Consider the following 11356-nt stretch of genomic DNA (forward strand, 5'->3'; position numbering starts at 1 on the left):
CCGCCCCACGCGCCCCGCCAGCCCAGCCGGTCTTCTGTGATGCTGCGTCTGCAGATCCGCCCGGTCCCGTGATCCGTACAACCTCCCAAAACAATACCGCCACCGGGAAACAGGCACAGTTTTTGCTCCTGGGTCTCCTGCCCTTTGTTCTTGGATTTTGTTTTCCTGGTCACTGTGCAAGATGGTTTCTGTCCAGTGCCTGTCCCTGTGTTTGCACTTACCTCGCCTGCAGATAGCGGCGGGCGGTGCTGCTGACCTTTGCCTCCCAACTGTTACGGGTTGCCAGGTTGATTGTGGGAAGAAACTGTTGTTTTAGGAAGAAAAGCATCGAAATAAACCTGAAATGAAAAATGCATGCTTATAAATAGACCCCTCTTTTTCACAAAAGGGGTGGAGATCCTTTTCTGCCGAGAGTATTCGCTTGGATGAAAGCCAGCATGTACAGAGAAAAAAAAAATAGTCCAGAAGTTAACACTTTGTGCAAACGCTTGGCGCTGGCAAGGGCAGAAGTGCCAGGAGAGTATGTGGGGAAGATGTGCAGTCCTTTGGGGTGGCTTTTGGTGTGTGGTGCCTTTGGTTAACACTGGCCACAAAGGAGGGCTCCTAGGAGACCATCAGCATGGGGAGAGCGGTTAAACTGGATAAAAGGAGACATGAAGATGGTACAGAGGTGCTGACAGTACCCCCGGGGTGTGTTGAAGGTGATTTCTGAGCCATGGGGGGCACAGGCTGAGGCTGAAGGATCTAACGCTGCTTATCTTTTGTTTTCAGACAGATCCGCAGTACACAGCCGGAGTGGCAGAAAATATTAAAAACTTGTAAGCACTTCCAAATGAGTACGGCGGTACGGTCTGTGCCTGTAGCGAGGCCAGGGAACGGCTTCATTAAGGAGAAAATACATGCTTTTATGCTTCACTTTTGTATTTTTTTTGTTGTTAGGGTTTTTTTCTGTTCTTAAATTCTGGGCTATCTTTGCTATTGCCGCTTCCACTTTCTGCTTGTTCTAAAATGCATCCCATACGTAGCTTCCATTAGGCGGCTTTGTGCTTGCGGTATTTAACACACGCAGTCATGCCGTTTCATTTTGCTCTTTCTGTCCTGTGGCGTTGCGAGAAGATGGATAATTTAGGTTTCCAGTGATCCTGGCAATTGTTTCTGTGTCTAGTGCAGCCCTCTACCTGCTCTGCGGAGTCAGAGCAACTGGGCAGCGTGGTAAGCACACCCAAATGCTCCTGCCTTATTTTGCTTTAAAATCCGTGATCCATTTTTCTTCCTGCTCCAGCCTGTTTGTTTTTCCCTTGTTCTAGGCGCTAGTTACATTTGTCTCTCACGCTAGCTGCTATTTATGTCCTGGAGTCTTAGTGGCTTTTGCAGCTTCGTCAGTGGCTGTTTAGGCAGGAGCCGGTGACGGATTATTAACTGTGAGCCAGTCCGGGCGTTAACAGCATCAGAGCTCAGAGGCAAAAGAAAAAGGTGGTGAGAGAAGAGGCTGTGACTCCTGTCCAGCTCCTGCGATTGCATGTTTCCAAAGGATCGCAGTCGCCATAAGGAGACGCAAAAGGGCAGCACATCCTCCCGGCACCCCACGTCCCCGAGCCAATGATGGGAGAGGGGCTGGGACGTGTGCGGGGAGGGTTGTGTTCCCGGGCACTTGCAGAAGAGCTGAAACAGAGCCCTCCATCTTGCTGTACAGGAGCTGGCAGAGCTCCCCTCCTTCTGCCTGCTGGCAGGAGGACGCACTTATCAGGGGATAATGGACTAATTGTCCGATGGGTCCTGATGAAATTACTGGGCGCTGCTACAGAGAGTGCTTCTGCATAGAAGGGCTGAAACTTTAATTGACTTAATGATTTGATTTCTCGCTGTCCCCCTCTCCAGTGCCTCCTGCCTTTCCCTGATTCACTGAAATTATTTTTCTTCCAAATTGAATTGAGGTGGTGTGGGGCCAGGGCAGGCTGAGCTCATATCACAGGAGGGAGAAAGCCGTTGCTGCTTCGGTACAGGTTTTGTCAGCTCAATGAGGAGCTTCTGTTTCACTGCTGCCTGAGGAAGGGAAGATTTGAGTGTTAGCTGAAAATCTTGCCAGTCCCAAGGAGGGAATAAGGAAGGGAAAAATAAGTGAGACCTTTTTGGCAATCTCGCTGCTTTGTCTCCCTCTGCCCCATCTTCTGTCCTTCGGGCTCTGCACAAACAAAGGAAATCAGCCTTGCACCAAATGTTCTCAAAAAGGCAGTATAAAAATAACTGGTTTTCCCGCTTATCTCTCACAGTTACAGTAATCTCTGGGTCTTGCTTGCAAGGCTGTTGTAGGTACCTATTTTTCAGATGGGTGACATTTTTTTCTGTTTGAGTTTGACTCTTTAAAGGGTTCTTAACCGCATTATAGGGAAAATAGACGCTGATTTTATCAGCGTAAGGGAACTAGGTAGAATTCCTGCTGGCTGTCCTAACTACAGGACAGCAGTGTTTTAAGTAACTTAACAGAAATGCGTAACATAATCTCTGCAAAATGGCTTTTAATTACTGATGCATTTGGAAAATGTCTAAATGCCGGTAATGCCAGCAAGTCCTTTCTTTGGTGCACCAGTCTGCAGGTCTGTTTAATCCTGTAGAGAGTACATGGTGCTCGCAGCTGGTCTTTAAAGCTGACCCATGTGTGCGTGTGGGAGGGAGGAGGGATGCTGGGGGGGAGCACACGAACGTGGGGCTATTAGAGACCATGGGAGGGAGAGAGCAGCTTTAAAACTCCGGGGCAGTCCCTCCTGATGTCCTTTGGTGGGGCCTGGAAGTGCACTAGCTGCTGGGGAAGTTTTATCTTAGAGGCTGTATTTTTTGTTTGGTTCTGCAGTTCAGTGTTTACCCAGCGATTTGGTCTATGAAACGGTGTGTCAGACACGGAGGTATTTGTTTACTGCTGCTTTTCTCCCTCAGATTCCCAAAGGAAATACACTCAGGTCTCCTGGAGGTAATTTCCCCGTCTCCGCATTTCTATCCTGATTTCTCCCACTTGCGGGAATCCTTTGGGGACCCCAAGGAAAGAGTCAGGTAAGAATCAATGAGCTTAAAACCAGGCAAGCCCTGAATTAAGTAACTGCAGCATCTCCCCCCCTGACTCCAGCAGGAAAAGCTCTTCCACAGGGCCAGGCGAGGCCCTTGAACTTGCTTTATCCAAGAGCTGGAAGGACGGGGGGGCGGGGACGGGGATATGAACTGGTGCCAGCTTTGCAGGGCTTGCCTTGTGCTGCAGTGTTTCCATCACCAAGTGAGGGGTCATTTTAACCCAGATGATGTTCATTTTGGAAGTCCCTGAGTTTTCCAGTAACTCTTAGCTGACCAGTTTGAGACCAAAAGGGGGAGGCCGTATGCCATCCCCTCCTCCAAGAGCTGTGTCACCTTCCTGGCTTAAACCCAGCCTCGGCTGGCTCCCCCGAGCAGCCCGGTACCGCAGGAGAGATCAGCGCTCCCATCATGTTTGTCTCTTGCAGGTGGAGGACAAAGCAAAACCTCGACTACTGCTTTTTAATGATGTATGCCCAGTCCAAAGGCATATATTACGTGCAGGTGGGTTTGGTGCTGGGGGCGGAGGGGAGATGGGTGTACCTGTGAGTTCACTGTGGCTCGTACCCAGCTTGGGAGAGGGCAAAGAGCATGTCCAGTTGTGTGATACAGCAGAGTGGGAGCAGGTTTTAACCAGATAGGTAGGTTCAAAAGCTAGGTTTCTGAGATGCTTTAGACTTGGAGACCTCCCGCCTAGGGAGGGAAGGAATCCTTGTTTCATTTACCTGTTAGATTGGGTGAGAAAAATCTGCTTGGAGCATCTTCCAAACTAAACTAGGTCTGTGCCAAAGCTTTCCTCCGGTCTATGGCGTGATTGGCCTGCACAGGGAGGCTCTTACTGGGACCTGGATGGGTCATTGACACCGAGTGTCCTTTCCTCTTGCAGCTGGAGGATGATATTGTGGCCAAACCAAACTATCTCAGCACGATGAAGAACTTTGCCTTGCAGCAGCCCTCTGAAGAGTGGATGATCCTGGAGTTTTCTCAGCTGGGGTTTATTGGTAACGTTCTCCCCCACTTACCCCAGTCCCATCAGGCACGGACACAAGTGCCTGCTGGTTCTTGCAAGCAGTTATGCTCTTGGTCCAACAAGTTGTCTGCACAAGATGGTAAAATACTTGGACTTGGTCCCTCCCTATTTTTGCAGTGACTCTTGTGTTTGCACAGGGGAGAAGGATCCTCACAGCTGGTACTGCTGATACTCACTTTTAATAAAAATAAACCTGGTCGGTGGCCCAGCTGACAGCCAAACAGCTTAGACGTGACCAGTAGCTTTTAGGCTGGATGGGATCTGGAGTTGCCTAAGAGTGTGCAAAAGGAAGTTTACATCAGCACAGAACTATTTTGGGAACAGCAGTACATGGTTGCAGTAGCAGCTTGATCTGTTATTTTGGATGCTGGTTTGACTGGCTTAAAACTTATAGTTTTCGGGGCAGGAAATGGTCTGTCCTGCAGCTGGCTGAATGTTTTTCATCCTTATTTCTCCCTACTGAATGGAAGAGTTTTAGACCTTTTGATACTGTTGTGACCTGTGAGACACTAATGCTTTCTAATTCTGCGATGAATATTAAATCCGGAACTGTATTAGCAATGCCAGCAGTACTGGTACATAAAACAGAGCTGCACGCTATTTCCTTTACGTAGAGAGATGGACACATCCAACCTCCACAGCCCACTCTCCAAAGTTTTTTCTTCCCAGCTCTGATTCTTGACCATTTCATACCGTAACTGCTCTCTCTTCTCTCTTTCTGTGCTGTAGGAAAAATGTTCAAGTCTCTGGATCTGAGCTTGATCGTGGAGTTCATCCTGATGTTCTATAAGGACAAACCCATTGACTGGCTGCTGGATCACATCCTTTGGGTGAAAGTCTGCAACCCTGAAAAAGATGCAGTATGTAAACAACCTCTGTTGAAGGGAAACCTTCTGTTGTGTGTGGGCAAATGTACACTCGTTCTGTGTCTCCAGAGGATCTTTTCTGTGAGCTCTGGTGCTGACTTTGCGCCGAATCGTGCCGTCCCTGTGGAGTGTGCCGCAGGGTGTCCTTGCAGATTGTGTAAGCAAAGACCTGGGAGTTCAGGCTTTTGTAGTCTGCAGCTGCCAGAAAAGGCATTATTTCTGCATCTAAGCACTAACAGGGTATTCTTCCTCCAGTCCTCGAGGAAAGTAGCCGTTCCCCATTCTTCTGTGTTGTTTTTCATGCCGGTGTGCTTCTCTCCCTGAAGCCATTCCCCGCTCGCTGACTATAACCCCAGAATAACCCTTTGGCTCTGGGCTCGTGTGCCATACCCGCCTGGAGCACACACGCAGGCTGCCCAGAGAGCTCACCCCAGATGACCCAAGAGCAAGCCCGCCGTGCGTGGTGTGCCAAAATGAAGCCAGAGCACGCAAAGCTCTTATTGGGATTTCTAGGAGGGCGCAGAGAGGTGAAATGGGCTCCGTTTTCATGCTGCCATCTCGTTTGCGGAGCCATGTCTGCATGAAGCCTTGCAGACAGCAGCACAGAAGCCCCCGTGCCCTGCGGAGGTTGTGTTTGAACTCCCATCAGCAGCAGCAGCGAGGGGCTAAAGCGAGTGGGAAGGGCAGAGGAGGAGTGTGTGTGACAGCAAGTGGAAGATGAGCTCACCACCAGATACTCTCCTGTCTCCTCTCTGAACATATTGTATTTACTCATACGCTCATTCGCCCTCCTCCCCCGGCAGAGAATGAGCAGCGGAGTCCCCGTGCAGAGCTTGAAGCCAGTCACTTAGGACAGACCTCATGGCCACAACTACTTTGTGGTGGCAAATGCCAGAGCAAGTGGTCACTCTGGGGATAAATACTGTATTTATGTGTTGAGGGGGGACAGGGCATCCTCAGGGCTCTGCAGAATTGGGGCAAGGATGTGGTTTAATTTGGCCTGATCCCTGGCAGAGGCCGTGACATCAGCTCCAGTCCCCCACGTGCAGCAGGGCCAGTCTCAGATGATGTCCATCATGTCCTCCTGGCAGTTCAAACCATGTGCTCAGGTGTGACAGAACAGTCCCCGGGCCTGTCCGGCAGCCCCCAGGGTCCTCACAGCCATGGGCAAAGCCGGGGTGGCGGGATGCTGGGATGGAGCTGGGAACGATGGAGCTGCTGTCTGTGCCCCCCCTTCAAAATCTTCAGCTTGAGCATTGATTAAATGCAGATCCTGCTGTGCAGGATCATCTTCTCCTTAGCTCATCTTCGCTCATCTTCTCCTACCTGGCGGAGCCAAGGTTTTCCCAGGGGAAACTGCAAACCTCTTAAATGTGTTGCCTTTTTAAAAATTAACCTACTTTCCGTGTGGATTTCTGGCTCCTTTCCTCACTGTTTGCATGATTAACTCTGCACAGTGCCCTTTCAAACATGACTTTCCCTTGTGAATCCCACTGTGCAGAATCAAATTGGTAGCGGGGAGGATTTGTCTTTTTGATTGAAAGTTTGTTTGACCTGAGCTTTTGGTAAGTGCTTTGCCTGCTCTGGATATATTCTGCTCGCTCTTTTTTAACTAATTTTAGATTTACCTGGGGTAGAGCTGTGTGAAAGGATGACCTTCTTACCACCAACTGAGCCATTCCCCCTCCTGGCTCGACTGAGACAATGCTGCTTTCGGCAAATGCTTCTTTAGCAGAAGGGGAAAGGGGAGAAAGACAAATCAGGAGATGCTGTAGCTCCCTCCATTCCCCTTCCTCCTCCTCTCCCCATCCAGAGCAAGATCAGACCTGCTGGGGTTGCATCTGGGGTTGCTGGCATTGAGTAGGGTCTCTCCCATTAGCATGGCTAGTTTTAATTTTCTAATGTAACGTGAGCTGGATTAGGGGATTATCTCTTCTGCAGCTCGCAGGGGTCATGCCTGGAATTTCCCAGCTCCCGGCACGGTGGCGGTGGCCCGTGTGGGCAGCCCATCGCGGGGACTCGGTGTGGCTGGCTTTCCCCGCTGCTCCCTGCCTGGTGCCAGGCAGCTGGTGACGCAGCGCCCAGCAGCGGGATTTCTGCCAGGGTTGCTCTTGGGTGGGAGGTTGTGAGAGCAGATGGTGGTAGGGGTGCGTGTGTGTTGCTTTTCTTGGAAAAAGCAAAATTTGGAAAACAAATGCCCTCTCCCTCTGGTTTTTAAGCCTGTATTTTTGTCCTGCTCCCCGAAACTGAGAGAAATGAACTATTTTTAAAATGTGAGTTCTTGTCTCCACGCTCTCAGTGTTTTTCCCTTTGTCTTTTATTCCTTCTCCATCGTCTCTCTCCCTCCACCCCACGGAAAATCACTGGCTGGATCAGAGTTGCATCTCCAAGTTTATTTACATGGTGGGATGGGTGTGAAACAGTCAAACAACTCAGACAATGGCACGTGCCATACATCTGCCTAACAAAAATCTACCAACAAACTGAAAACTCTGCCCGTCTGAAAAGAACCCGCAATTGCTACCCGTTCGCTTAGGCTATGAATCATCCCAGGACTTACTGTACCTTCAGACATCAGTGATCCCGAACTCTGAGTTGTAGGAGAAAGACTTTCCTGATAAGCCAAGGAAAAAAGAAACAAAATTATCTGGCTGTCCCTACTTGACAGCACGCAGAGGAGATTTGCTCAGCGTTTGCTAAGCTATGCTTGGCAAGGAGACATTTGACGCTTAAACCTGGGCACAGCCTGGTGGGTGACCAGCCAAGAGTCACGGTCAGGTTCCTCCAGAGTGTGGTTAAAAGCCCTCTTGCCAAATTAAAGCCAAAATAACACAGAAAGACATAGAGGTGGAGGGGCAGGGATGTTTATCACTCCTCGTGCCCTTGTCCGTTCCTCTCACGGGGCACAGTGGACCATGGGGGTTTAAGCATGGGGCACTGCGGGATTGTCTTGTTTCAGAAACACTGCGACAGGCAGAAGGCAAACCTGAGGATCCGCTTCAAGCCCTCGCTCTTCCAGCATGTGGGAACCCACTCCTCCTTGGCTGGGAAGATACAGAAGCTGAAGGTGTGTACCAGCTGCCTGTCCAAGCCGCAGACAGCCTTTCTGTCCGGCCTGGCCTGCAGGCACATGGGAACTGGCTGCTTTTGGGGTGGGGACATCAGTGACAGCAACTGGTGGGACGGTGGCAGCTGGATTTATGTGCAGTGGTTGTGTTTTATTCTGAATTACAGTGAGCTCATGTAGCTCCTACTTCTCAGCATGGCAGTGATGTGTACCAAGAGTTGCTGCAAGCTTTTAAGCCTTGGTACTGGTCCTGGCCACCCATCTTGAGTGCCAAACCATGATCCGGGCAAGTGATGTTGAAGCATCTACTGAAAAACCCTGGAGAGAGGACTCCTGGGTTGGTCTGACTTCCTTCCCACCCCGCTCCTTATTTCTGGGATTTGCTGATAGGCAAACTAGAGCTTGCCGTGTAAGAGCTTAAATTGTGTGTATTTAAACATCAACAAAATCAAGCTTCCCACAGCTGTATGTGCAGGACCCATAGACACGTGTCCCTGGGCTGTGCTCAGTCCTGTGTCTGTCCAATACCCAGGCAAATGGATGGTGTAATCCAGTTTGTATCACAGCGCAGTGCCTGTCAGGCTGTGTAATCCAGTCATTTTATGCTATTGTCAGCCTCCCAGCCACCTTCTCCTCAGGTGTAAGGGCTGTTTGCAGAGCTCCTGGGGCAGGGACACGCGTTTGGGGATGCTTGGACAATGAAGGGCTCTTTGGTGCTGGATCAGAGTGCAGAGCAGTGGTGCTTCTCTGTGCTGCCTCTCCTGAAGTTGTGTCCTCCTGGCATCCAGCCACACATTGCCCTGTCTGGTGCCTTCCCCAGATCACTTCCATCCCTCATCCTTCTGCACTATGCCCAGAGCTCCTGGGGCAGGGACACGCGTTTGGGGATGCTTGGACAATGAAGGGCTCTTTGGTGCTGGATCAGAGTGCAGAGCAGTGGTGCTTCTCTGTGCTGCCTCTCCTGAAGTTGTGTCCTCCTGGCATCCAGCCACACATTGCCCTGTCTGGTGCCTTCCCCAGATCACTTCCATCCCTCATCCTTCTGCACTATGCAAATCGAGAGCTTTTAATTTGCGGTGCCTTGTTGCTGGGATCCCTGTTCCTCACGGGCGAGAGCAGCTCATGACCCTTTTCTGCCTTTTTGCTTTATGCCCACCAAGGACAAGGACTTTGGCAAGCAGGCCTTGCGGAAAGAGCACGTCAACCCTCCTGCGGAGGTGAGCACCAGCCTGAAAACCTACCAGCACTTCACCTTGGAGAAGGCTTACCTGCGGGAGGACTTCTTCTGGGCCTTCACTCCCACTGCCGGAGACTTCATCAGATTCAGATTCTTCAAACCACTGCGCATTGAAAGGCCAGTGCTTTGGGGGCGGGTTGGCAGAGAGGGACGTGGGGACAGCCTGGAGCATGCGGAGACACTTCCTTTTGCTCTTCTGGCTCATGTTGAATTTCTTACCCGTCTCCTGCTTGACTGCCCAGGAGGAGGGAGCAGTGCTGTTCCAGGGGGAAGATAACTTGACCCTTTTTTTTGGTGGGGCCATGTTTGCCGGAGCCCTTTGCTTTCCTGTGCTTGTGAGCAATCCACGCTTTAGCTAATCTGGCGCAGAAGGTCTCCTTCTAAACCATGTGCCCGTGGGCTTTTTGGGAAGATGCCTGTTAGGTTGAGCTGTTTGATGGTTCAGCCGGGGTGAAAGCCATCACGTCCCCCCTCACTCAGTGTGGGTTTCCATGGCTTTGGTCTTTGTCACAGGTTCTTCTTCCGCAGCGGGAACATCGAGCACCCAGAAGACAAACTCTTCAATACGACTGTGGAGGTTTTGCCGTTTGACGTAAGTGTTTTATTGAGAATTGAGACGGGGGTGGAGTGGGAAGCAAAAGAGGTTTGAGAGAAGGGAACTGCTTAAAGCCGTCAGGAAAATCTTTACAGGACTCAAGTGCCTTTGAGAGATGCTGGCTGGGAGCCAGGGGGTCACACCTGGTGTGGTACCACCTCGGGAGCGGGGATGCTGCCCTGAGCAGTCACTATGGGAGCCATCCATGCCTGCAGAGGGGATGCTCAGATGGATGGGACGGCTGCAGAGGAGGGGTTGGAGCCAGGATGGTGCAGTGGAAGCAGCAGCTTGAGGGCAGCAGATGTCCTCTTGTTTTGGGGCATGAGGCTCGGGGTGCCAGGCGGGGGGAGATGACAGGCCAAGGGCTGCTGGCGAGGGCAGCTCCGGGGTTGCTGCTGTTGCTTGGGGCTTTTGGGTGGCTCTTGCCACTGGCCTTGTGCAGAGCTCCTCTCCTTCCCACAGAGCCTACAGTCGGATAAGGAAGCCTTGCAGGAGGGAAGGGGAGCAGCTGTCAAATACCGCAGGACACCGGATGGCTACATCCAGATAGGTACAGCAGGGTGCAAGGTGGTAAACTGCCTGCTGGGTTTGATAACACAGCCCATATCCTCACCTTCAAGTGAATCGAGACCCCTTAGTGTTGTTTGCTTGGCAAAGAGTAATTTCTGCTTGCCAGGAGCCAGGATTTAATTGTCACTGTCTCCTCTCCTCCACTGCCCTCCCTCCCCTCTTAGACTAAGTGTCCTCTTCAGGTAGTTTTCAGTCCTATGTTTCTGCCTGTCTCTGCTCAGAGCTGGGACCAAATTATTCAGAGTAGCCATTTGCCTAACCTGGTCTTAAAAACCTCTGCCGTGGGCGATTTCGCACTCTCCCTCCACAGCCTGTCTTGGTACTCGCACTGCTTGCAGCTTGGACTTTGTCTCCTGCCACCTGAGCTTGTTTTAGTGCTTGTCCTGCCGTTGGACAAGAATGAGTGATTGCAGCCTACAGGGACCCACTGGTGTGTGGTAAAGCCCTGGTGTCCCTACTAAGACTTCTTTTTTTTTTAAATAGACAAATAAAAGAAAAATTCCCTGGCACACGTAGCTTTTTGCCATTTTAGCATTCCTCTGCATGCTGTCTGGTTTCTCCCAGTTGCATTTTCCAAAAAAAAAAAATCACACCCAAAAATGGGACATAGCAACAGGCTGAGACCTTGCTGGCACTATGGATGAGACTGGCCTCCATGGTGTGGATCCTGAACCGACATTTGTCTCTTACAGGACAGTGCTGCCGTCAGGCCACTCTGCCTCCCTTTCGCACAGCAGTGAGGTGTAGCCAAATACTCCCCATTTTGTTTTGTTTAGCTGATTTTTTTGTTCCCCTCAGTGTAGCATTTTGCACTGTATTGATGTCCACGCTGCTGGTTTTCAGCCCCTCTCTCTTGTGTTGGGGAGCTGCGGGCAAGGGGCTGCCATGGCTGCTTGTAGTCCCCTTGGATGGGGGGGGGGGGGGGGGGGGGGGG

At 51.0% G+C, this 11356-nt stretch overlaps 1 protein-coding gene across 1 annotated transcript in view; it reads left to right on the plus strand.

Moving 5' to 3' along the window:
- The window catches only part of MGAT4B (mannosyl (alpha-1,3-)-glycoprotein beta-1,4-N-acetylglucosaminyltransferase, isozyme B), a 26026-nt gene that overhangs the window by 13344 nt on the left and 1326 nt on the right, over positions 1-11356 (plus strand). The window contains exons 6-14 of the mRNA XM_019473800.1: positions 772-818; positions 2932-3045; positions 3486-3561; positions 3944-4058; positions 4817-4947; positions 7913-8020; positions 9181-9374; positions 9771-9849; positions 10315-10428. Of these exons, the coding sequence (XP_019329345.1) occupies positions 772-818; positions 2932-3045; positions 3486-3561; positions 3944-4058; positions 4817-4947; positions 7913-8020; positions 9181-9374; positions 9771-9849; positions 10315-10428 (978 nt within the window). The remainder of the gene's footprint in view (positions 1-771; positions 819-2931; positions 3046-3485; positions 3562-3943; positions 4059-4816; positions 4948-7912; positions 8021-9180; positions 9375-9770; positions 9850-10314; positions 10429-11356) is intronic.

Source organism: Aptenodytes forsteri, unplaced genomic scaffold, assembly GCF_000699145.1.
Source record: "Aptenodytes forsteri isolate BGI_AS27 unplaced genomic scaffold, ASM69914v1 Scaffold54, whole genome shotgun sequence".
In the NCBI taxonomy this organism is placed as follows: Eukaryota; Metazoa; Chordata; class Aves; order Sphenisciformes; family Spheniscidae; genus Aptenodytes; species Aptenodytes forsteri.